The following is a 27,014-nucleotide window of genomic DNA, read 5'->3' as shown; positions in this document are numbered from 1 at the left end:
TCATCGTGAGCATATATTTTAATTTAAATAACTGAACATTTTTTTGAGACAACAAACTTAACACAAGAGTATAAACAAAACAACTACCGTACATACCGTGTAGACATTGCAGCGCAAACAGAAAACAAACAGCTGAAATATGAATTTATTAACATGCCGAGTAAGATGGGGCTCTTTCCGTAGGAGCACGAATGAAGTATAAAATTTTTAAAAAAAGTACAAATAACACAGCATCATAAACAACATGTAGAAAAGAGAATAAAACTGCAATTCTGGAATAAAAGTTAATCGTTCTTTCATAAAATGATAACACCCCCCTCAAAACAAGATTCATCTTGTAGATGCAAAAGTTGTGCCTCAAACTGAGACCAATAGAAAAATTCCCAATTATTGGGATGCATGTAGTGTTTTCTACTCGTTTTAGGGGTTTCTTGATTTTTCACTTAACCCAACACTTAATATTGAAAAATACATTATAGAAGTACAAAATATGAAAATGTACAGATTACGTGTAACATTATGAAAACAGGCTGAAAAGCCCTTTAACTTTAAAAAAATAGCCACAGCAGTTTTCAAGTGAGACTGAAATGATAAAAGAATTGAGACGTAAATGTGAGTTTCCTTGACTGTCAATACAGACACTGGAAAAACAAAAAAAATCAAGTACACCCTTCCAGCTTCCATAGCATTCAAGAGGGAAAACTTAGAATCAAATGCACTTTAATATCTATTCATCATCAGTGTGGATTACAACAAATCCAAGGTGGAAAAGATATTAGCGATGACTTTAGAGCAAGGTTTTTGTTTTTTTAAGAACAGGTTCGTTGGCACCACATGTGGTCCTCGGGGGCTACTTGGTGCCCATGGGCACCATGTTGGTGTCCCCTGCTAAAGAGGAACTGTTGTGGTTGCCCATGAAGCTCGTACGGGTTATAAGGATATGTCCAAACAATCTGAATCTCAGCCTTTTAAAGTGAAAATCATGTTCACCTTAGTTAGCACGCTGATTGTTTAAGTCAAGACAAAAACATTAAATACACACAGCTTATCTGGAAGGATTGCCACACAAATGCTTCTGCTCTTTAAAAAAAAAGAAATTTGCAGCACAACATCTGAGGCTTTGAACAGATGTGGCTAAAGTGTAGGTGTTTGGCAATCGTGCATGGCACAATGTTAGGTTAAAAACTAAAAATAGCATATAAAGAAAACCACATAATACCAACTGTGGCTCTACAAACAACTAAATCAAGGGTTGGACTTAGATTTTCCTGGACTATATTGACAGAAATGGATTTTTCACCCAACGACTGTACATATCCCGTGCTGCCTTTTAGCTGGATTGTGCGACACAAAATAAACATTCCTCATCCGATGAGGAAAAAGGAGGACACGAAGACCAGATATATGATGGTCAGATGAAAATTGCTACATGTAAGTGGTCAGTATATGTCCTTTGTGAAGTGCATGGTATACCGACACTAGAAACAGGAGATGGGGTAAGGGGAGAGCCCTTTTGAAGGCTGCAGCTGCTCTATAGCTTCTTTAAGCTCGTTTAAGCTTGTCGATGTGGAAGGTGAGTTTGAGAGCGGGCCCAAGCTTTAGACCCATGTATTTCATCATTACGTCGCTTCGCAGCAACAGAAGGGCTTTACCGTCAATCTCCTGCAAGACAGGGAGAAAACCAGATGAACCAATTTAAGTACCACAGAAATGCATTTTGCAGAAATATTTATTTCTACAAAAAGAATTCATGGCAATTACGATAAAAAAAATGTCTGAAAAAGAAAAGCAGTGGTATAATGGATACCTACATGTTTTCTGAAAAGGTCAGCATGCGGAGCCAGAACTGGGTCAATATCACGAATATATTGCATAACTTCCTCGACAGTCCAAAGATTTGGATCCTGACCACTGGGCCTGGGGCTCTCCCGGAAACTGCCTGAACCTAGAAGAAGAAGAAAGAAAAAAAGCACAAAATAAAGTTAATGAGGAAGCTCAGCTGTTGGTTCTAATATCTACTTGTGTTGTTCAAGTTGCAATGATCCCAGGCCTCATATATAGTAAAATGAGAACAGGGAGATAAAGACAGGGAGCTAAATCCACATTCCCCATCTAATACAGGTGCATTTCAATAAATGTGATCATTGACAAATACATTTATTTAAAAGGAGCAAAGCGCAAGTTCCAGAGTTTCAGCAGAAGTTTGCCCCCCTCTGGCGAAAAGCTGAAATGACACCAGTGTTGTCCATGTGCATGGGAAAAGAGGAAAAGCCACTGCAACTCCTTAGGTCTTTTGTTTAGTGGAGTAATATCTTCTAAGGTAAGAAAGTTATAAATATTGACGTTAGCCAATGCTCTCTTGCTAATGCGCCGATGGAGGCGGACGCTCAAAGTAGTCAGCTGAACGACAGCACGCAGTGCGTCACGCCCACTTGCACCCCAGAAAATACGACCCGAATCACTCTCTCATGAACTGAGTAATGGAGCCTATAGAGGCAACTGAGGTAAGTAGAGGAAAACTCATTTTACACATTGGGTGACTGCATGGGACTGTATGAGAAAGAAAAATAATTATAATTTAACCTTTAGACTGCTTCTTTAATTTACCTAATTTCAAGAAGGCAAACTTGTGTTATATAGATGTGTAATAAACACACAAAGGGATATAGACATATTTAATAAATCAGAATATTCAGAATATAATATGCAGATGAGGCTAATTTTTAACGGCATTAAGTATACTTTTCATTAAGCCCACATTTCTGCATATTTTTGTTATTGCTCTGATGTTCATTCTGAAGGTGTAAGCAGAAAATCATCACAACACAAATAAAGGCTTTAAAACATCAGTCTTACTGTGTTTATTCTAAATGATGTGTTTAACTTAGTGGACTGAGTGTGACATTGGCGCAAGAGTTAGGGAATTGGTCCTGTAACTGTTGGGTTGCCGGTTCAATTCCCCCCGCTCTGACCGTCTCAGTCGTTGTGCCTGTTGGCAGTGGTCAAAGGGCCACGATGAATGGCAACCCCACCTCTGTCAGTCTGCCCCAGGGCAGCTGTGGCTGCTAACATAGCTCACCACCGTCAGGGTGTGAATGGGTGAATGACTGACTGTAGTTTAAAGCGCTTTGGGTTTGTTGGACTTGATAAAGTGCTGTACAAGTACAAGCTATTTACCATTTACCGAAATAGATTCCCTTTTCAATAATATCCTAATTTATTGAATATAACAGTATTTGTTTATGTTAATTCTGATGACTATAGCTTACAGCAAAATCAAACCAAAAACAACAAACTCAGAAAATTTGAACATTAAATAAGACCAATACACAAAAAAATGATTTTTACTACATATATCTGCCTACTGAAAAGTGTATCAATGCATTTTATCATACATTCACTCAACGCTTGCTAAAGGCTCCTTTTACATAAAGTACTGCATCATGGGTGATGGCATGCTGTAGGTGAACTGCCTGCAGCTTGGGTGAGAAATGAAGGAAGCCAGTCGTTCTTCACCCTGGCCCAGGTAAGACGATTCAAAGTGGTTTCTGGTTCAGGAGAGGCTTAACACAAGGAATGCAACAATTTGTGCAACGGTTTTCTTCCTTCCACTCAACTTTCCAATAGTGAGCTTGGATACGACACTTTGCTTCTGTTGCTATGATCTTTTATGACTTATGCCGCGTGCGTAGGGTGTTAACGGCTTTCTGCTGGACAACTCAGGTCAGCAGTCTTCCCCAAGATTATGTAAGGCACAACACAACCTTTATGATTTTTAAAAACTTAATTTAATACTCTGGGATACTAAATTTGGCTTTTTCATTAGCTGTGAACTATATTTTTAAAGATAAATAGAAATAAACACGGGAACTACATCACTATTTGTAATGAATCTATAGAATTACACAATTTTAAAATATCCAATTAAGATTGGTCGAGATGTACCCACATCGTCCATACACCGTCCATACACAGAAACCAATGCTGCACATTAGCTTGATTTCTGATCATTAATGTACAAGAATTACATAAGACACTGAACAGAAAGCAAGTCCAGCAAAAGCTGATGATGATTTTTCTACCTGCTGAGCTGTTATGATGCAGCAGTTTGGAGGAAGACCTGTGGCCAGTTGTCAGTCCCGGAGAGTTCGGGGACAATGGGATTTTTTTTAAGTGCTCCGATGCAGAAACACTGTTCTCACCTGTAGAAAAAAAAAAAAAAAAAAAAGATTAAAAATTACTGTGAGGCAGATGCCAAGTATACTTTTAGGACTAAGCTTAAAACTTTCCTTTTTGACAAAGCTTATAGTTAGAGTGGCTCATGTTACCCTGAGCTACCTCTATAGTTATGCTGCTATAGGCTTAGGCTGCTGGAGGACATCAGGGCCTATTTTTCTCACTCTAAAACTGGAGAACAGTAGAACTCATTACTGTTCTCCAGTTTTGCATTGCTTGTCGTCATTTCAGCTTTTAACTTTTTGTACTCTTTTTTTTCTTAATTTCTTCATTTTTCCTCATTCTCCCTTTTTTTTCTCCTGCTGGAGGTTTTCCTTCCCATTAATGGGGAGTTTTTCTTTCCACTGTTGCTTCATGCTTGCTCAGTATGAGGGATTGCTGCAAAGCCATGGACAACGCAGATGACTGTCCCTGTGGCTCTACGCTCTTTCAGGAGTGAATGCTGCTTGTCAAGACTTGATGCAATCAACTGGGTTTCCTTAGAGATTAAACTTTATGACCAGTCTGTATAATCTGACCCAATCTGTATAAACTGATTGAATTTGACTTTGTAAAGTGCCTTGAGATGACATGTTTCATGAATTGGCGCTATATAAATAAGATTTAATTGAACTGAAATGAATTACAAGAAGAAGGAGAAACAGTCCTGAAAGCAACAGGGGAAAAAAAAGTCAATCAGTCATTTGAGACAGTTTTTCACAGGGATATTGCTCCAACATTCAGGGGTTTAAGTGTGTTTTGTGGCCTTAAGTAATAGAGCAAGAGCCTTTTAAGGGGTTATTACCCGTTTATAGAAATCTCTTCAAATATTCCATTAGCTTAATTAAAGTCGGAGGAAATTGAAAGATGATTAAATGATTAACCTCCTGCTCCAAAATTTAATATCACCCTCTCCCAAGCTATGAGCTGAGATTTAACTACCTCCTTTTTATATATATGATTATTTAAAGCTTTACTGGACCAGTCAAAGTAGTCTTTTGTTAAATTAAACTCTTTACGTAGAACGTGGTGCACTGAGATCTTAGAGCTACTGAATATGCATAAACCTATTCAGGTTTCTGAGAAAGTCAACTCCATTGTGAATTCAAGAAATCTAGAGTAAAAAGTGAAATACTAAAATGACTATTTTCCACCAGGCCATACAACTTTCATTGCTTTATGTCATTTGGGACATTTAAAAAATATACAATAATCAACAAATTTATGATCTATATAAATCATATTTATGAAAGAATGTCAACAAAACAGACAGAACTGACTTCAGCTTAACCTAATTTTAAAAATGTTTACAAAAGCCTTTAAAAAAAAATAGTAACCATGCAGTCTAGCAATGCATGATTTTAGCATTTAAACTATAATTCCCTTCACAAGTACGGTAACCTTTTGATATGATCAATATAGGTAATAACAGTGTATTACATGTGCTGCAACACAAAATCAACAAAGAGAAGGTCCCCTGCTGGACTAAATCACTATAAAAACAGGTCTTGCATACCGTCAGTGGAGTGTCTGGAGAGTTTAGGTAGTTTCGGAGATAGAGGACCACTGAAGTCCTGAGGGAAGCGCTTTGTGCCTTTGCCTGGGCAAGTGGTCAGGGCGTCTGCAAAACCTCTCCTGTCTGAAATCGGCACACATGGAGCACAGATCAATAGCTGGTTCAGAGGCAGAGGCTATCCACAAAACAAGCTGTGATAAAGATACAAATGAGCTGACCAGATGGCTTTTTTTTTTTTATTATTCCTGTAAAGTGTAAGGAAAACAGGCTGTTTGGGTCAGCGTTTCCCCCAGTTAGTGAGCAGAGCTGGGAGGGAGCCATGTCAATAAGAAACCAGGCAAGGCCAGAGAAAAAAGATTAAAGAAACGCAATGATCTAATAAGAGGCATCCTGCACTACAGTTTTTTTTTAATGAAATATAAGTTCAGTACATTTACATTTACCATATAAGTCTGAATTCAGAGGAAAAACTAGTGATGAGCAAAATCCCTCATTCAATTTGCACTTTCTGCATCCAGGAGTTTTTGATCCTACGGCCTGCTAATTAGAGAGTAACGAGGACTCTGATTTTATAAAACGGTTTTACTTAAAGTTGATCAACTTTATCACTTTTTGTGCCTTGACTAATGAAGTGCCTTTCTTCAAATACAAAGAAGCCCAAAAATGAAATGAACCAAAAAGTAAAAGACATTGTTCCATCAAAAGCTCTGAATTGTTAAGCCTTTATTTGCACTATTAAATTATATAATCACCCTGTTGGAATCATTTTCACATTTTCAGAATCCTAATAAAACTCTCTTTGTTTTGAAATAATAAGAAAAGATGCGTAATTCATATAAAAGTGAAGAAACAATCTTTTTGTTTAGATACCCCCTGCCCTTTATTTGTTAATATGAATTTCTGACAACCATCAGTCTGGCTATGGTCTCTGCAACAGTAACATGACTGTTTATTAAACATTATTTCCTCACCCTGGATTTTCTGGTCAGACTTTTCTGTCCCAACACAGGGTTAACCGTGGTTCAGAAAGCTACAATCAATCTATCAGCTATGTCTAAAGGGACCGTTTGATTTGGCAGTAAGCACATCCCACTCTTCTGAGGATCTTTGAAGTAGGAGGAAATTGCATAAGCAGCAGGTTAATACCTGTCCACCTCCTCTTCTGTTTTGATATGACCAGTTAATAAATTCAGCTAATGATGTGCTCTGTTAGGGCACACTCCATTAATCATGTGGACAAAAACTACGGAAGAATTGTTGTCCTTCAAAAACCAAGAGCTTTGCTTTAAAGATTGAACTTCTTAATGACTAGTGTTACAGCAGCAGTCTGCACTGACGTCAGGTCTCTTCCCAAGGCTGCACTGCAAAAACATGACTAAAAATAAGTAAAGCTTTCTTGAAATTAGCGTATTTGTCCTTGATTTGAGCAGCAAGTTTAAATTATCTGCCAATGGAATAAGATTTTTGCACTTATAATAGGAGCAACTCATCTTTATCATCTTATTTGAAGTGCAGTTTATCTAATTATCTTATTTTAGGGGTCAAAATACTCTTTCCATTGGCATATCGTCTTATTTATCAGCTCAAATTAAGGACAAATACACAAATTTAAAGAAATCTTTACTTATTTTCAATTCAGTTTTTGCAGTGTGACTGAGCCTCACCTAAGCATGCCCTAGAAATAAAGTGAGAACTAGGTCCGACTTGGTTTTCCATTCACTTCGGATCCAGATCACAGTTCGTACTTTGAGAATCACAATTATAGACTATACAGAAAGGATGATTGTGTCCAATTCCGTTGAGTTTTATGTCTTAAAAACTGTTGTTCTGTTCGTCCAAATTTAACTAACTTAAGGCCTTCAAGCTCTGTCTGAAAAATGTGGCATCTCGTTACACCTTTGAGATTTTTTTTAATATTAAAGTCTAGACTGGGGGTCTGCAACCTGTGGTTCTATTAAAACCAAGCAAGAAATGTTTTTAAATGAATAAGAAAGGGTGGTTTTAGCAGTTCTGTATGTTTTTAGGCAATATCTACCTAGATTGTCTATGACAGAAGTAGAAGTACTTCGTTTTAGCCTCAAGCTATGTGTTTAAAGTTGGCAACTTACATTTGTTTTTTTTCTATATTTATGGAAGGTGTTCACTCAACAAACAAATTTTTTTTTTACATAGTAAGAGATTATTCAGTTCTAAAATATGAAAACAGAGGCAAGTGTAAGTTTATTTTCCTTATTCTTCAAAATAAATAATTTAATTTAATACAAGTCTATAAAAGATATATTTTTTGCGGCTCTAGACAAACTTTATTTTGTAGCAGCAGGGGTAAAAGTGGCTGTTTGAATTGAAACAGGGTGCTCAGCCCTGGTCTAGACACTAAATTAAAGCCTAAAACATCAACAAGTGAGAGAACAATGGTTCTGACCTGCAGCGTAGGAGACGCTGTCATAGTGGACGCTTCCTCTGGCCACGGGCTGGCTGCCGAACAGAGCATCGCAGTGGAGGTTGTGACAGAGTTTTTCCAGGAAACGGAGGACGTACGTGACACTACTGACAGTGGGGAGGGTCAGAGTGTGCTGCTGCTGGTCGAAGAAGGCTGAAAAATACAAACGGCATGATAGAAAGTTGTTGCAAATCATTCATTTCGGTTTAAACTCTATTTTTAACATCTCAATGTAACATTTATAGTCCAAACATTCCCCTGTTTAAACAGTTCTTCCTCCTAAGCAATGCAATCTGCTTTGACTGAAAAACAACAATGGTTCAGACAGATGGGTGAGCTTAAAAGCAAAGACAGACAACAAGAAGGTTCAGTCAGCACCTGAAATGACTTCGCCTCCTTGTCCCGACTTGAGGCAGGAGAAGACTGTAGCCTGGTTGTGGGCAGAGTCCACGCAGGCCTGAACACACTGCTGCAGTACCGAGGAGGCTCGACCCGGACCAAAGTGGTCCGGGAGCTGCTGGATGCGCCGCTGGTCCAGGTGGGGTCCCACCTTCCCGTACTTATTTAGGTACACACAAACTTTAGGAGAGAAAAAAATAACGGCATTTATAAACCTTTTACAAATGGCTACACTGTTTTATTACACATTAGATCAAAACCCGTTTCTCTGTAATACACAGGGGTGTAACGGGACACACGCAACATTTTCTATATGCTTCAGTCAATTGAGGAAAAAAAAAAGAAGCCGCTCCTATAAAACTGGAGTTTTGGTTTGATTTTTTATATATTTTTTTGGTCATAAAGTGGGCATATACGTGGGTACAGCCACAGACTGGATAGAAGATTACGCAACAATGAAACAACTTGAAAATGTTGGACGTTGCTGTTTAGTGCTTTTTTTATTTTATATAAAATTGTGCAGACATTTGAGAATTAAAAAAAAGCTTTGGAATTGTTCTGATATTTAGACGATCTGTGTACCAGATGAACTCGAATGCACCATAATTGTGCAGCTGTTGGGGAACCCCCCTCTGGTCACAGCACCAGTGTGTTGCTGCATCTCATATGCTGTGGAGAGATTTGGTTTGGTTGAGTGGGGCAGGCACATGGATTTAGTCTGTAGCTCATTTTTAAGATAAGATAAGCTTTATTAATCTCACATTGGTCAATAAAGTAGCAGCGAGGTTTACATTTAGCTTGATGTTGTTTCAGGTGAGTAACTCAGTAAAGTGCAAAGCGGACTAGGCACCTTATAGCTTTTGAAAACTGCGTATGCTAACATAAAACCTGAGTACGGTCCACCTTTCTTTCTCCACTTTAGCTGCAGCAGACACTAATGTTTCCAAAAAGCAGAGTTTAGAGATAGCAGGAAGTCGTCTGTGTTGCTTTGGGGTGACTTTTTGAATCTTGCCTTGCAAAATTAGTGCAGCACATAAACATTCTGCATGTGTTCAGGTATAAACCAACTCTGTGTTTGTTTGACACACGCGTGTACCGAGGGGCATATCTGCTAAAGGGCTGTACAGGACATTTTCAGTACGAATACACAATCCTGATCAGTGGACATGCAGGTATTATATTAGAGCATTACGTCATTATCTTGTGACAAAAACCTCCCAGCTGGTTCTTTTGGGTTGTGCTAAGACAGTAGAGTTAGTGATACTGTGTCTGACACACAGCAGAAAGATGTACTGATCTGAAATTCACTCAACATTAATAAAAAGAAAAAAAAAAAAAAAAGATAATAAACCTTATATCTGGATCCAAGAGTGTGTTTGTTTACCTGTGGGAGCCTGAAGTGCTGAGTTGGGGATGGTAGCGTTATCTTGAGGTACAGTGCTGGTGTCCGGCTCTGGAGTGCTGCTGGTAGGAGACGTCGGGACTGGATTAGGTAGCACTCGAGGTTTTCTCTGTATAAACATACAAAAATTAAGTGATAAATTACCTGTGGCTTATTTAATGATACAATTAACACAAACCCCACTATTACAAATTTTAAATCTGAAAACTCCTCTTTTTTTTTCCCCACTTCAAAAATATGCCCTTTTTTATGTTGGTATATCATATAAAATCCGAATAAAACACATTCAAGTTTGTAGTTTTATCATTGAAAAATGTGAAAGAGTTCAAAAAGGTACAAATATTTTCACAGGGCTGTGTCCGGCTGGACAACAAACTACTGCTATCTTTTTAACGTCTGTGCCGACTTAACAAAATTTAATTTAATCTGTGTGTGATACATTTTTTATTAATGAGTTTCAAACAAGACATAAATAACAAAATGTAACAATTTAAGTTCAGCAGTTGCTAAGTTTAATAAAGAGATGGCAATATTAACCTTCCAGGAGAAGGATTACCACAGAAGGCACAGCTAGTGGGAAGTTCATGTCAATACGTTATGTTCCTGTCCTGTTTTTATTCTATCAGGCCGTATTGGAACGTCAGCATGGTACGACAACCTCTCTGTCCAACTAAAAGCTAAACGTAGTCCTACCTATCACCTTCATTGCAGTTTGTACCATACGACTGATAACTCCTCATTGCAGTCCATCTATGAACAGTCTGTCCTCAGACGTGCTCAGAGGTTACCGTCTGATCCCGCTCACATCCTCAACTCACGAGCTGTTACCGTCTGGCAAACGGTTTACAATCTCTGCTTGCAGACTTAAGGGATTTAAAAACTAATTTGTCCCTTCCTCCATCAGATTGTAAAATAAAGCAGGTATATAGTATTTTGTCATGCTTCTGATGCTTTGGTCTTATTGTATGTCTGAATGGGTCAAAGCTCTTTTATGGATCAGCTTTTATCGAGCAATATGTGTTTATTTGTTTATTCTATCCATGTGATTTTTACTGTTTGTAATGTATTTAATTGGTGAAGAAGCTTTGCTTAGCGTACAATGTCCAAGACAAATTGTCCCCGGAGGGGACAATAAAGTATCTATCTATCTATCTATCTATCTATCTATCTATCTATCTATCCATCCAACCATCTCTGATTTAAGTAACAGGTACATTTTATCGGATATTTTGGAAATCTTATAATTTAATAGCGGTTTACCACAAAACAATCATCTATAATGTTAGAGCTTAGAAATATAATTAAGACCACGTTGGCATTTCAGGATGAATACCTTGCTGCCAGGCTTAGGCCCTCTTTTCTTTGGGATCTTGATTGGTTCTGCCTGAGCCTGCTGCAGAGCGATCTGCTGGGTCCAACTGGGAGGAAGTCTGCCTCTGGTTCTCCCAGGTCCAGACACTGGCCGTCCCGGGCCGGTCAGGGCGTCCTCGAACCAGCCGTCTCTCTTTCCCCACCCCAGCTGCAAATACAGTGGAACGGTCAGGGCAACAACTTCATTACTGCTGGCCCTCAATTAAAAAAAATAAAAACAAACTTCAGATTTGCTTCGCAAAGAAGACAAACACAATATCTGCTACTGAAACACAATAAGTTTACACACATCAATCATGAAAATGCTTCTTTTTTTTTTTCCTTTTGCCTGTCCAACATTCAGAGAGTTCTTGGTACCTTATAATGAAATCTAAGATATTACATATTACTATTACTACCAGGAGCTTCTACTTCATAGGGCAGTCTTACTAATGGTTCCCATAATTTTAGTTAAAAACTGGAGACAGAGCAGTCTTATTTTTAGGACTCCAGTCAGGAATCAAGATGTTCAAATTTTTAACAATTATTCAAAATAAACCGACAGTGCAAAATACCAGAGAGCCTGGTGAACCAATCAAGGGCTAAAAGCACTTGAGCTTCAGAGAAAAGAGAGAGCAATAAATTATACCCATAACACTGATTGTTTTAAAGCTAGCATGAAGAATTACATTTCTGATCTGAGGTATTTCACAAAAGCATAAAAATAACCATGTTTTTGTCTTTTCATCAACAAAATAATGATTTCACAAATAACCAAAGCCTCTTTCAGGCCACTTTTTCGTTCTGCACTCTATGCAGTCGACCCTCAACGAGACTGCCCCATGCAGTCCCGAGAGCGGCCCCCAGTGGCAGCAACATGGATCACCACTCTACGACAGACGCAGAAGCACGTACTGGACAACTCATGCCTACCTTGCTGCCAGGCTTGGGTCCTCGTTTCTTAGGGATCTTGATGGGCTCCAAATCCTTCCCTGGCTGGATGCCCTGTGATACCAACGCAGAAGGTTTTTGGCCCCAGGATCCGGTCATCTTTGTTTTCCTGCGGCCGGGCTTGCGACCCCTCTGACCCGGAGGTCTGCCCACTGCCGGGGTGGGATTCATCGCCGGGGTTTCCCCACAGCCCTCCGTCAGCGTCCCGAGGCTCTTTGGCAGCACAGCTGAATAGGCAGACACTGACGAACACACAGTGTATGGTTAGAATAAAGCTTCCATCACCAGGATGTGTAAACATCGTCTGTATCCGAGTATCAATCTGTTTGACTCCTGCAAAAATGATAAACACGCCTTCACTTAAAACCCAAAAACTATTCGATTTAACCCCGGCTGACAGGCGAAGCTCCCGGCGCACAAAGTAGGACGCGTTTGGCATCTTGGCGGCTGCTTTATTCAGAAAAGCGCAAAGAAAATTCTGGGTGCGAGTTTTCAGACGAGTCACATACGCTCGTTTGATTTATTCACAGACATCCACTTTCTCCCTGAAATGTTTAAAGACGTTCCGGGAGGACGACATGTTGGTTGCGAGTTGAGATTGTGCAGCCAGTCCCTGAGGAATTTCTCTGTGTAACCTTAAACGCGTGTGTAGTCGAGAGTTATAGCTTCTCGCACGTTTTCTTTCTGACCTGTGCGTAGCTTTCCGCTCACTTGGTGATGATATTTTGGACCGTGCAGTAGAGAGAAAAAAAAAAACCAGAAACAATTTTTATCCAACTCTTTTCACAGAATGAAAAGAAAGTATTTCTACAACAGCGAATCTGCAACCCAAAAAGAAAATACAGAGCGACCTGTCTGCATACTTTCCAGAACATTTCACATGTCCATACTCCATGGCATCAGCACTCGAGATTTTTCATTGCAGAGCGAAATCTGCGCCTCTCAAACAACCTGAACTTGTTCAGCAGTGCAACACAAAGATGAAACAGACTCAGACAGTTTCCCTCTCTTAAGGCTGCACCAGAAATGACCTCGCATAAAGTACACCTCAACCTGCAGAGTTCTAGACACAAGGCATCAAGGGGAAATACATCAAGAGTTATTTTTCTTTTCATGCGGAATCAGACGCATGAACAAATCAGTTGCTTACTAGATCTGGGAAGTCGCCTAAACGAGCATATCTAGGTCGTAAACATAATACAACAAGTTTTATATTTCATCTCAATAAAATCTGCTGCCTGTAATAAAGAACTTTGTAACAAAATCATAATATTTCCCTATTTTGACCAGAAGCCTAGGAGTTTAGTATCATTTGGGCTTCATTTATCAAATCATGCGTGGTTTATGGAATGGTGCATATGCCGACCGATACCAGCAGACAAATGAACGGCATAGGGTAAAAGAGATATTTCTCCCAGATCTAAAAGTGACAAGAGTTAAAAACAGAGGGTCAATGACACATCGAACCAGAAAGACACTGCATGTAATGTCTAACATCTTGTTATTTGAGTGTCACATACACCAAACACTAGCGATTTAACTGTCATACTTAAAGTATTCTGATCTTTGTTTGAGCTTCCAGACTGGGCCACTACACGGCAGCATGGTTCGGTTTGATACCGTATTTTTTGGAGTATAAGGCACACTTAAAATCCTTACATTTTCTAAAGGATCAATGGTGTGCCTTTTATATATATATATATATATATATACATATATATGATTAAAGTTGTGCTTACTGACCGATTTTATGTGGTACAATGCACACAAGAATCTGTTAAAATGTGTAAGTATGACTTTGGTTAGTAACGAAGGTGCTCTGCTAAATGGATATTCGGAGCATTACGGTACACGTGTCACTCGGGTGTAGGTCACTCCATGGAGGTCCGTGCGTACAGGTACGAGCACAGCTAAATTTTTACGACTTCTCGGTGACAAAGTCTTTACATAAAACTGTTTTATATGCAACACTGAGCTCGATAACCTGAGCAGCTCCAAGCAGGCGGTCGCAAGGACGCCCCGCATCACGTCCCTCTCTGTTTCCACTGAGAGGTGGCCGCCTGCTGGAAAAGAAACGGCACTGGGTGCTCAGCTAGCTAATCACAAATTTTACGATCCGTTCTGCCACTTCGTCCCACTGGCAGAAAGTGTGGGAATTGTGGGAATTTGCCACAAGAAATGTAGGCAAATCCAGGGCACAATGTGCTGGACAGATACGCGCTAGCAACAATAAACCTAGTAAGTTAATTCAACATAAAAGTTCCGGTTATTTTGGCCTTAAATTAGAAACAGGGCAGTGTCGTCCAATTACTCTGTCCTCCTGACAGACGGTTAGAGAGCTGTGTACGTGAAGGGGCGAAGTGATATTACACACTTATTTAATGCACCTTATAATGCGGTGTGCCTTATACGTGGACAGAGACGTTAATTCACAGTGTGCCTTACGGTCCATGGTACTGCAACACCCTTAGCAGTGGAGCTCAACAGTGTCCCCTGTGGGCGGATTCATTAAAGAGCATTACTTGACTTAATGTTCAATTTAAGCAGTCGGTAATTAATCCTTCGTACAGTCCAGATTCATACAGTAACATAACTTAAGTACATCCAGACAAATCATAAATTCAGTACCTGCCAACTTTGTTCAGCTGTAAAATACCTTTTATTACAGCTGATTCTAGAGCTCTAGAGCCTAAGGGGGGGGGAAAAAAAAAATCAGATGGCTAAATTGCTTTTGGAAATTGCAATAATGGAGTCAAATGCGATAACCTGCATTTTCCTGACTATTCTCTCTCTTTTCCATCTTGATCATAATGACTCCATCGTGCTGTATGAGCTTTAGCATCTCAGCCAGAAAAGAGCCATTTTAATAGTGGGTGTAAAGAACAGTAAAAGTCCATCCAACTGTCCAGATATAATATTGGTAAGCACAGTTGGAGTGCATTACATAAAATAATATTATAGCATATAAAATATTGCATCTGAGCAGCTCTTTGCAACATCACACATATTGAAAACTGCAATTCAGTATATTGTGCAGGCCTCTCAGCTTCCCTTATATTTGAAGTAATGGAGAAAAGTGAAATATCAACCACAAAATGACCTGAAATCATGAACTGCTGAACATCTAGTGAGGACTAGATGGTAATACCTTATATATATATATATATATATATATATATATATATATATATATATATATATATATATATATATATATATATATATATATATATATATATATATATAAAAAACAATGTGTGTATTCTGGAGCATGTAACAAAAGTAATTTCCCCCTGGGATCATTAAAGTATGCCTGAATCTGACTAATAAATGTTTGGCATGGCCACCTTGCGCACACAATCTATGAGAGTTGCCACAAAGTGATCTATCTGGAAACGAGGGTGAAAACAAACATTAATGGGGCCAAACGTTAAAAAAACACACACAGCACACGCTAATGTTGGTAAATGCCGGCGTCGACTTGGTTTACAATACATAAAAAATACTTAATAAAGCAGGGCTCACGTCTTTCTGCTTTTCCAAACATATGGTGAATAGTCTTTCTAACTATGGGGGGGGGGGGGGAATTGCTGTTTTATTTTCTATCTCTGGTTTTATCTTAAGCAGTGTTGTAGTACTCGAGTCCGAGACTCGAACTAAAGTCCGAGTCATTAGCTAAATTTAGAGACTTGTGACTTGACTTGGACTTGAGCACTGATGACTCGAACTTGGACTCCTACATTCACATCATTCTGACTCGGAAATTGAGAAAAAGACTCAACTTTTTTTATATTATTAGGCTATCATTTTAATATGTCATTAGAATATTATTTGGTGTATGATTTTAATATGTAAATGTCGTACCGTGCACGTGACGTCACCATCTCATGAGCAACGCCCCTTGCCGCTAAAGTAGGTCAAACAGTGTGAGAGCGCACGTAGCAACCAGCCGTTACACATGCAACAGATACAACGATATGACCGACTTTTTAGCTGTTAAACTTTCACAAGAGGATGTCCAGGCGCCCATTTTACTGGTAGAACTGTGGAACAACATACCAACGTTCAGCTCAAACGATGGCTTGAGTGTCGAGGGCTTAGAAAGACTGGAAAGCGGGCCGAGTTGATAGAAAGGTAAGTCGATGTTTTTCTCCTGCTCGGCGTTCATGGCGTCATCGGCCGTTTTTTTCTGTTTGTAGTCACCGTCTTACCTGACTCCGCCAGATAGATTTGCTCCGCATATCCATCTGGAAACCTTCCGTTGAAGTAATTTTGGGAAGGGGCGAAAATACTGGTTAGCTGATTGGCCTATGTTGGTGATAGACGGGCCAAATGAACCAATCAGATTCGTCGTCGCTCTGTTACGAGCGACGACGAAAACACAACCACAAGCCAAGCTACTCTTGCTGCTGCAGGTAAAGGGTCGTTAGCTCAGCAAAGAAATATTCTGTAATTCCGATAAAACTTGCTCGATAGCCACGCTAACGCTAGTTTCATCGGCTGAAGCCGCCATGTTCTTTAGACTGAACTGTCGCGCTTCTCGTTGCGTCACACCTCAACCCGCCTCAAAGCCATCGCTGATTGGACGCTCGTTTGGTGAACGGCTCCAAATTTTCTTTAACGGAGAGTAGCCAGACTGATCTGCGAGTGAAACCTTGAAAGCTCGCGAGATCAGGATGGTCTCACGAGGCTAGTCACCGTCCAGGAATCGGTATAAATTGTCCGGCCCGCCGAACAATTTAGTCCGGTCCGGTGGCCAAATGCATTATCATTATCCAACGGCTGTATCTCCTCGCTGCATCGGCCGGTCTGCACCAGATTTTTTGTGAGTCATGGGGGGGTGCTGCCGAACGCGTTTGTGGGAATCGCCCGGTGGACGGGCGAGGAAAATGCGTGACAGCATCTGCGGTGGCGGCCGGCCGGCGGTGCGCGAACCCCGCCGGCCGGCCGGTACCACGCCGGTGGCCAATAGGCCGGAGCGCGCTTGGCTGCAAGGGCCGATCGACGCCGCTTGCGGCTTTAACATCCTTCATATGCGGCCTATCAGCGTACCTCGAGTCGCTGTTGCACATTCCATAACAACAATGTTTAAAAACCATGGTTTTTCAGACTTCCATTTAGTGCAATGGAATGTTACTGCTTCATGTCATACATCACACGTCACGGCATGTTCCTACAACGAACTTGGATCAGTAGTGACTCGACTCGGACTTGACTCGGATGAGTAGTGGACTTGACTCGGACTCGACTCGGGTTTTTTTTTTTATTACTTGGACTTGACTCGGACTTGAGGCATAGTGACTTGACTACAACACTGATCTTAAGTTGTATCTAGCTCCATCTGCTGACACAACTTAGTTTTAGTGTCATAATAGCTTTACTAGAACACCTTAATGCCCTCCTAAAACATGTTCTGTCACATTAACCGAGAGGCATCAGCAAATTATTAACGGCATACAGCCAGGCACTGGTACTCATTAAAGTCTAATAATTATTGCAGCTTTAGAGGTTGTTTGAAACAGATGCGGGAACATGATTTCTTTCTGTCCTGGCTTCATCCGCTGCTCACTAGTGACTGCAGCGACACTTAAAAACTGTCCGTTTGTCGTCGCCAGTCACGCATTTAACTCACGCCCCAGTAAACTCTCTATACAGTCATGCAAGAGGACAATACTGGCGTGTTGGGAATAACGGAAACCTGAAATCTAAACCAGGATTAGACAAACGATTAACCTAACAAGGTGGGGGTTAAAATTTAAGAGTTCCAGACAAAAGCCTCAGTCTGATGCGAGGCGGGAGCATTGAACAGCATCTCCGAAACGCCGCTCCAAGAAGGCACCCTTACGTCGACGGTGGCAAAACTCCAATCAACCTCGGCGAGAACGAGCACACGGTAAAACACTAAAGCGAGCCTACGTGAAGCGCTTCAAACAAGCCGAGCAAACTGTGCACTTTGCCACCAGGCCTGGCAAAACGTCAGGAATGTGTGCGCCGCGTACGAAAACAAGCGCAGAGATAAAGGGAAGGAAACGAGGTGTAGTGAAGCTTTCTCCCGTCGAATGCCCCTTCGGGCCTAAACACACACGCTGCACAAACCCAAAATGCACCGGTATTCACCGCAGATTCCTGAGCCATGCGGCCGCGTTCGTTAGCGCAGGCCTTGGCCCGTGGGGCTGTATTTAATAAACACTTTGACACAGCCGCACCAATCGATGCAAAGGCCCGTCTGCAGACTGCTGCTGCTTTTCAGGAGGGACCAACAGCTAGGCTGGAAGAAAAAAAAAATAAAAAATAATCACCTGATTGATCCCAAGCTGCTTAGACAAATTCCTGGTAGCATATTTAAAGGTTACAATCAATTATATAAGTTGTAAATACAGCGCGAATGAATGCGTTAACAAGCAAGCTCTTGTCTAACCCCCCTCCTTTCAGTGCTTTGAGTTCACTGAGTTCACAGTGACACTACTGCCAGCATCGTATTACAGCAACGTTACTTCTATGAACTAGATTTCCATTTCTCACCATGACTGCTGTTGTAATTTTAAGAAATAAACTCACCCCGCAGCACACACAAAACCCCAAACGTATGCGGCTGTCTTGCTCAGATGTCCTCAGATTCACCCTCTCCTGATGCCCGCTCCTCTTTTCCCTCGCCTCCTCTGCATTGCTCCTCCTTCCCCTCCTCCGTTTTTCCACCCTTTTCTTCTGCTCTCCTCCCACCATCTACTAACAATGTAAACAATCCATCTTTCGAGGCATTTGCCTGCCTTTTTCTCACCGCTCCTCACCACTCTTCTGAGGGAAACTCTTTTCTAGGTGTCGAATCAGATTCTGGCTGCCAGAGCGCCAAAAGGAGAGGCCTGTGGAGGGGCACCTCGGCTCGTTTCAACCACGTCACGGTCCATTCTGCCAGCTGGGTGGCTGCCAGACCTCCATAAAACACTAGCAGTCTACAAAGAAGAGTCTTGCCTCAACATCCCCCCCCCCCCCCCCTTCTCTCCCTCCTCCACATGCGGGGGACTCTACAGATGACCTTGTGGCAGACAGCCCTGGTGTCCCCGCTTCCTTTCAAGTTTCCTGCATGATAAAACGGCTTTACTTCTGTCTCAAATCTCATGCCCTGAGCTAAAAAATAAGTAAAACAAAAAAAAATGGCTGCCACTTCTGAAAAGTTACAGACTTTTCCTGCTTAAACGAAACGAAAAAATGTGTTCATTGCCATAAAATTTTAAAGCCAGACTCACCAATGTGGAGAGGCCGAATGAGGACAAAAAGGTGTAAAAGTATATTTTCAGGTAAACATACTCCTGGTTTTGAGTTTGGACAAGCAAGCTTGTTACCACAGAGCAGGTCAAAGAGGAGTCAGGACCTCACTGCTGCGTAATCATGGTTTCTGTTAACAATTACACATTTTTAGACCAGCGCACAGGCTTAAAGAAGAAAAAAAAAAGTTGCTGTAAAACGACGCGGTGTTAGAATGGGTTAGACAGGATTGGAGCCCCATTAACACTGATAAAAAAAAGCAGAATTGTTAAAAATATCCACAGATGCATTGATCAGACGCTTTCTGGCCAAAACCAACGTCTTATTTTTGGTTGATGTCGAGGAGTTTTTCCAGCATCAATTTAGTGCAGAGGAAGATAAAAATTCTCACCAATTACCAATCAAAGCCAATCAAAGGAAAATGCTTGATTCCAATCTCAGGCTGATTGGTGCAAGTCATTACTTAGTATTTCGCTTTTTTTTTTTTTTAAGTTTTAAAATAACCCCCCAAAAGCAAATCAGGCACAAGAGACAAAACAAGAAGTTTAATATTTAAATATTATAAGTGATCCATTAACAAGGAACGGGGAGTATTAGTAAAGCAGCATTTAGTTTATTCAGTCATGACTTCTTTTTCCCCTAGCCAAAACTGTTAATATCAGTTTATTAACAATATTATATAATACACGTGTCAAACTCAAGGCCCGTGGGTCGAATCCGGCCCATCAAGGCAATTTATCCGGTCCTCAAGAGCCAAAAAAGGCATCTCATGTCATAAAGTAGAGGCATATGTCCTTTTAAAGTGCATAAAGTGGCTAAAATCATGCCTCCTGTAGCAAATGTTTATTTTTTTAAACTGTGTAGTAACAGCATCCTGCCACTAGATAACAGTTTTCCCACAACACATTAAAACAACCCAGAAATGTCCGAAGCGAAAAAAACTGATGCAGAATGATGAGTTTAAAGTGTAACTCACCCCAATATCAACTTTTTTTTTTTTTTTTTTTTGCAGATAAACTGTTCAAAAGGGCCTAAGGGTGCTACTTTTATGTTACTGTGATTTTGTTTTACATTTTTATGTAAACTGGAATGAAATTATGAAATTATGAAATCAAAAGTGTCATCTATGCAAGTGCAACCGGCCTTTTTAATGACTTAATGATGCTAAAGTGGTCCAATATAAAAATGAGTTTGACACCCCTGATATAATAAATGTTGTCAACACATGGAATCCTTTCCTTTGCTTAAGTATTTCCTCATATTAGGTATTCAACTGAATAGTAGTTGTTTTGATTTAGATTCCCATTCCACTCTGTTACTGTTGGCTCAAATTTTATTACTGAGTATACTGTACAACTTTTGCAACGATGCAGAGCTGTTCTTATTTTTTTTATTTTTTGGGGGGGAGGGATGGGGGCTAAAACAAACAATATGTTAATGCAACACTGTTAATCCTAAATGTTTATCTGGAGGTTCCACTGAATCAAATTCCTCCTCATCGGGACTTTGTCATTCTGTTTTTTAAGTAAAAGTAGAAACAGGAAGCTGGCTCTGTGCCTTGCCTTTATGCAAATATAAACGTAGCAATCCTAACAGAACCTTTCGTCTCTTGTATTTTGATTATTTGCGGAGGAATGCAGTGCGCCAAGATGAACGTCTTCCTAGTGTCTTCCACTATTTATCTCAGTATCCCCAAAAACAGATTAGCCTGCATGTTCATTATTAACACTTGCAGAGCTCCCAAGCATTCCTGTCTGGCTGCTCTCTGATAGATATAAACAGAATTTAACACTGTATTTAATATCTCTACTTGTAACTGACGATATAAAAAGAGTGACTGTGTTTAAAAGCTCATTACATAATGATTTTCATGGAGACACCTGTAACCATAGCTTCATGCAGCACACTGGCCTTGTTAAACTGGTAAATGATGAGTAATGGCGAAACAGCAGAAAAATGAATAATAACTATGTTGTACTCATCTGCTGAGCTCTCTGCGTTTTAACTTTATCTGTCCTAAACTGCTGTCACGTTGTCGGTTGTTTTTCAGTTTCAGAGAAAAGTGGCTCTTCCCTTCGGCTCAGTAAGGAGTCGGTGCTGAAACGGCACCAAGTTATCGGTACCAGCAGAAATAAGCGGGCAAACCTTTGGCGCCAGGCGGCTGGAGGTTGTCTCCGGTGAGGGTGCACCAGCCGACCGGGAATATGTCCCGCGAGTCGTAGCGGCAGTAGTAATCGAAGGCTCCGCGCCATCCGTCGAAGGTGACCAGCACCTCGACTCCACGCAGCGCACCCACTGTCGCTGGGCAGATGAAGTGGGGATTTTTCCGATCCACCGCCTCCAGCTTCATTCCCACCTGAAAAGAGTTTTGCTCCGGAGCGGGCGGCTCCTGCTGGGGAAGATGGAGACACAAAGGGGCGTCAGGCTTAGATTACGCAGTGCCAAGAACATATCTGCTATACGCCTGTACTAGAGATCAGGATTTATGTTCTATGTAACGACGGCAGCTCTTGCAAATTCTTTTAAATAACCACTTTGGCATGTAAGAAAGAAATAATTCAAAACATTTTTGTAACCCTTGTACTCTGAGCATTTAGTAGTTATTTATATTAGGGGCAGAAGCAACACAACAGTGATGTGTGAGAGAGAGAGAGAGAGAGAGAGCAGGTGGTATTAAACAGAGGTTTACTGATATCTGAACTGGTGAACTGTTTAACAGCTCTGATTATTAAAACTGCAGCCACTCTTTCCTTGAAAATTTAGATAAAGATTCTTAATAAAGATTCTTAACATTTACAAATCTAGGTTGTTTCATAACAAACATTAAAAGTCTTACTCTCTCCCTCGCAGCCTCAATAATGAAGTGCAGACCTCTTCAAGTGCAACAAGTAAATCCAATTTCCTCCTAAATAGGTTCTTACACCTATTTGCGTCCTCTAAATTCAATTTAAACACCTTGCTGATACTGAAAATAGACACAAAGTTAACTATCCTCGAGTTTTCGACCAGCTGCTCGCCGGTCAACTGATCATCCTGTAAATGATTTGATTATTTCTTAGGAGACAGCTGATAGCACCTCGCTGCTCCAATCCATTCTTTTGCACAACTTATCATTTTTTTAATGTTTGCAGAAATATGAGAGCAGACCTAAATAATACACATGTTTGGTTTACTTTCCACACACAGTCAAGAGAGTTTTTCTGGACACGTTGGGCTTTCGAGCTTTGTACAGGTACCTTGTGAAAAATGCGAGAGGGAGCCATTTCAGCACCATTTAGTGTTTTCAGCAGAAACATGGGCCAGGAAGACGCATTGAGACGGAAACCTGAATGAGAAAATAATTTGAAGGAGGATTAAATCTGAGTTATTGGAACAGCAAATGATAAACACGGAGGCAGAATAAATAAATGAACAGGAAACTCGATGAGTGTTGAGCTAAATAAGGAAAAAATAGATTGTTTCGTTAAGAGTATTTTTTTTTACTTTATTCAGCCTTGAGAAATGCAAATATTTCTCATGGAATAAAGCCTCAAGCCTTCACAAAAGTGGAACAGATTCCTGTTTTTTCAACATTTTTGTTGACGTTTTGCTGAAGTTCTTTTCCAGGTTAACAGTGAAAAGAAGGAGAAAAAGGAACTCCTTTATCAAAAGTATCATTGTGCTGCAGGAACAAAAAATAGCAGAAGAAAACTGTGTTTTTTTTCCCCCATGAATCAATACAGAAATGACTGAGCTAGCGTTTTAAGCTGCGTATTGATATACAGGAATGTAATGCAGGTACTGACCTCTAGAGGACAAACTACTACAAAAAGTCCTGCTGATGCAAAGCAGTGAGCCTGTGTATTTATTTATTTTTTCCTCTCACCAAGCGGGGGCTGTAGCATGCCTCCGTTCTTTTCACAGCTGCCGATGGGCTGGATCTCAGAGGAATCCACCAGGCGCCAAAAGTCGTTCTTATTGTCCGACCCGTCCAGGCGCAGCCGCAGCCGCGAGCCCGTCAGGCCGACCACCGTGGCGATGCAGGTGGACGTGGTGTTCCTCGGATCCTGGGCCTCCAGCTTCATGCCCACTTTGAACTCGTTAAGTGGAGGCGTCAGACTCTGTTCGGCGAAGACAAGCGAGTGAGTTCACGCGCGCACTACAACATGTCGGAAATCTCTCTGAAAGTTGCAAAACGCGGTCACCTGTTTGAAACAAGAGGAAGGAGCAGCCGTAGCACCCGTCTCTTTCAAGTACTTCTCCCAGCTGAAGTGCCCTGCTGCAGAACAAGATGCAAGTACGACAGCAAATCTGTTGTCAGTGTCCGAAATGAACCTTCCTGAGTCGGTCGGTCGATTCTTCCAGATGTAAGAATCGACCGGCCGAGCATATTTTTTTATATTCATTCTGACTGACCCCTGCTAAATATCCCCACATAATCCCGCTACGTAATTAGCCTGATTTAAACGCTAGTAGTTAGCAAACGTACATGATGTAGTGGCTGTAGTTCCCGCATCACCTGTTCAAGTGTGAGTGAAAAACACAACTTATTTGGTGCAAACGTTTACTCGCCAAGAGGGAGCTAGCCCTCTGAAATTTACTCGCATTTGGCGTCTGGCGACTGTTAATTTTGGACCCTGCCTATTGTGTGTCGAACAAAACAAAATGCAACGTTAAAAAGCCCTAAGGTTTCTATTATCAATATCAAAACTGCACTTATAAATATTAAATGACATAAACAACACAAAACACCCGTCATAAAGCGGGGACTAGCACAGGTTATTGGTACCTTGATACTGCGAGGGCACCCGGGAGGGCCGTCCACTCCGAGCATGCTTGATAATTCGGGCGTCTTTCCATTCTATAGCTGCAAAGCAAGGATCAGAAAACAAGCTCTACATATTTGTTTTTCTCATATACCAGCTCAAAGTATCAGCTTAAATTGGTTCTAACACCGTAATTCTTTACTTAAACTGAGCGATAAAAGTCCACGTCAAAAATGGATTGAAGTGAAAGACGATTGACTTGCTTATAGTTACTGGATTCCTACCTTTTTGTGGCACGGGTTTCCTCATGCTCCAACAATTCAGACCGGCTAACAACACAACAGTGTTCTCCACTGTAAAGACAAAATAAGGACATAAAACAAAAATTAATAAATCATCTAACAGGGTACTTCAAAATGCAGGAGATCTGTCTATTTAACAAACAAAATCAAAAATATGCAATGAAAAAATTTACATACAACTAACTGGGTGACTAGCCCAGAATGCAACTGACTACTAAGCAAAAATAAATAACAGGAGTGGATGTTGTCTTTTAAAAAGGGCATCACTGATTAGCATACAACTGTAAGAGAGTTCAGAATTAACAAGGAACAATGTTACAGGTAAAACAAAATCTCACATTTGAGATTTCTATACATTTCAGAGTAAAAAGAACATGATGATTAAGCATTAACTGACATAAACATCATCCCCTCATTCGTTTCAACTGATTGAAGTGATCTGGTTAATGGCTCCTATCATTCAATTTAATTCAATTCAATTCAATTTTATTTATATAGCGCCAAATCATGAAACATGTCATCTCAAGGCACTTTACAAAGTCAAGTTCAATCATATTATACAGATTGGGTCAGATTATACAGATTGGTCAAAAATGTCCTATATAAGGACATTTTTGTCTCCCCTTTTTATCAAATGTTCAAAAAGATCTCATTTTTTTGTACTGAGCTCAGCACATCTCAGTCACATGCACCTCTTTTACAAAATTAGGGAACCTGAAAAAACTATTTCTATTTATCCTACGCACCAAAGCAAATGTCCCAATTCTTCATCTGCAGTTTATCAAAGATGCAACAATAAACATACAAAATAATGAAATCTGACAATTTTTTTTCTCTTCACTGGCCAATCAAACACACACACAGGACCAAAAATTCAGATAAGTGCCTGTTTATTAAGTGCATTGAAACTAAAAGTAATCCCGACAATTTTAATGCATGAACCACCAGCATGGAGAGTACTTTGATGCACTTTTTAGTTGGGGACAAATGGGGATGATCCTGTAATTCATACATTTTCAGTCGTATTAAAAGAATCTGAGCTGTGTCACAGAGGTGGCTCTTTTGTTACTCTTCATTAAAGACGAAAGGGGTTCAAATATGTCACCAGCAGATCAAACCTTGAAAGAAAACCATAAATTGGCATCGGCCAACCCATCCTGACACCTGTTTACTGTACCAACTATGCAAGAATAGAGGCAGGATTGCATATTAGAATGGGAGGCCCTTGCGTATTTAGAGGTCAATAAACAAAAAATATGTACAAAATATATATTTGCTGGCTGTAAAAACAATAATTAATACAAATGAGTCACCCAATGTAGAAAAGTGGCCCAATAAATACAGCATCCTACTGTCAGCTCAGTAACACAAACATTTTATAAAAAAAAAAAAACTGTCCTGATGTATCAAAAACCAAAATCTATTGGCCTATGGCACAGAGGCGAGACTGCTGCAGCGTTACTGTAGGAGAAAAAAAGCATAAAAGCATGCAAACCCACACAAATAAAAGCCGAATCACTGAACGCATCGGGTAAAAGACAGAAAACACTGCGTGAACGTCGTCGATTAGCTAGTAGAATATGTTATGATAAGGGAATGCACGCCGTGGCTTGAATTGGATCTCTGGGCAAGTCACATAAACAAGCTTACCTTAGAACTTCATAGCCGCTGGGCAGCGTTTCGCTTCCCCCTTTTCAACAGAAGGGCGCCTTTTTCCTCCGCCAAGGGGGATGGCGTCCGAATTAAAGCGACCCCGCTCCCTGTTTTCCAAGCCGGAGAGGCGACAGGAAGACTGCGGTTTACAAAAGCTCCCTCCCGGTGCTGACACACGGCTTCGGCTGCTTTTTTAACCCGTCTGTGGTTTGTATTGTGGACTGCGTGCTACTGTCAAACGGCTCACATTTCCATAACTGTATCCATACCCGTCCCCAACACAAAAGCCAAACACATGGAAACCCCCCTCCTTCTGTCTACTCCTGCGCTATATTTGCATAATATATTTTCATCTAACGGCAAAAAACATCAAAAATAAACACGCGAAACGCTCTATATTACCAGTACCGTAGTCATTTTAAACCTAAACACGAGTGAATGAAACACAACGGGCATGCAGTTAGTGGTGGCGCGCCATCCAGCAGGATTACGCTCAACACATGCACACAGACATGCCCACTGCGCCCTGGACGGGGGGCTAACCTAGCCTGCTAGCTTCCTGACCCCACCGCAGATATTAGCGCGAGCCCGGCAGGACCGCTGGGTTTATCCAACGGTCGTCCCGACACGAGGCTTAGCGGAACCTGAAACGGCGAGACGCCCGTCGGTTGGTCCGAGGACGTTTACCTTGTGCTGTAACGTGGGAATGTTTTTCAAACGTAGATTTAGCGCCCGTCCGCCATTTTTTTTGTTTCAACAAGATGAGGAGGGGGTGTTT

The 27,014-nt window shown here is 40.7% G+C and overlaps 1 protein-coding gene across 4 annotated transcripts; it reads right to left on the bottom strand.

Annotated features, from left to right (window-relative positions):
- Positions 1-27,014, bottom strand: LOC105939520 (Scm polycomb group protein homolog 1). 4 transcript variants are annotated; one of them, XM_036135280.1, is made up of 17 exons: positions 26,924-27,014; positions 26,234-26,343; positions 24,566-24,634; positions 24,305-24,382; positions 23,721-23,794; positions 23,402-23,636; positions 22,773-22,861; positions 21,682-21,928; positions 12,256-12,515; positions 11,306-11,491; positions 9,955-10,081; positions 8,550-8,750; positions 8,154-8,324; positions 5,732-5,854; positions 4,083-4,202; positions 1,812-1,945; positions 1-1,662 (listed from the first exon to the last, which is right to left on the bottom strand). In XM_036135280.1, the coding sequence occupies exons 3-17, from the start codon at positions 24,588-24,590 to the stop codon at positions 1,543-1,545; spliced, it is 2,190 nt and encodes a 729-aa protein (XP_035991173.1). In that variant the 5' UTR covers positions 24,591-24,634; positions 26,234-26,343; positions 26,924-27,014; the 3' UTR covers positions 1-1,542. The 4 variants fall into 4 exon arrangements, with proteins under 4 accessions (XP_035991173.1, XP_035991171.1, XP_035991170.1 ...); XM_036135278.1 differs by lacking the exon at positions 26,234-26,343 and having other exon boundaries at positions 21,682-21,925; positions 26,924-26,991; XM_036135277.1 differs by lacking the exon at positions 26,234-26,343 and having other exon boundaries at positions 26,924-26,990.

Source organism: Fundulus heteroclitus, chromosome 3 (genome assembly GCF_011125445.2).
Source record: "Fundulus heteroclitus isolate FHET01 chromosome 3, MU-UCD_Fhet_4.1, whole genome shotgun sequence".
Taxonomy (NCBI): domain Eukaryota; kingdom Metazoa; phylum Chordata; class Actinopteri; order Cyprinodontiformes; family Fundulidae; genus Fundulus; species Fundulus heteroclitus.
The sequence above is the reverse complement of the archived record's forward strand: the minus strand, read 5'-3'. Positions and strand labels throughout refer to the sequence as shown.

Excerpts from the sequence above, each read along its gene's own strand:
- LOC105939520 (XM_036135280.1), bottom strand. The coding sequence starts at position 24,590 with ATGAGGAAACCCGTGCCACAAAAAG. Across the intron at positions 10,082-11,305 it reads GGCCTAAGCCTGGCAGCAAG|AGAAAACCTCGAGTGCTACC; the intron begins GTATTCATCCTG and ends ATGTTTATACAG. Across the intron at positions 1,946-4,082 it reads GCATCATAACAGCTCAGCAG|GTTCAGGCAGTTTCCGGGAG; the intron begins GTAGAAAAATCA and ends TTCTTCTTCTAG.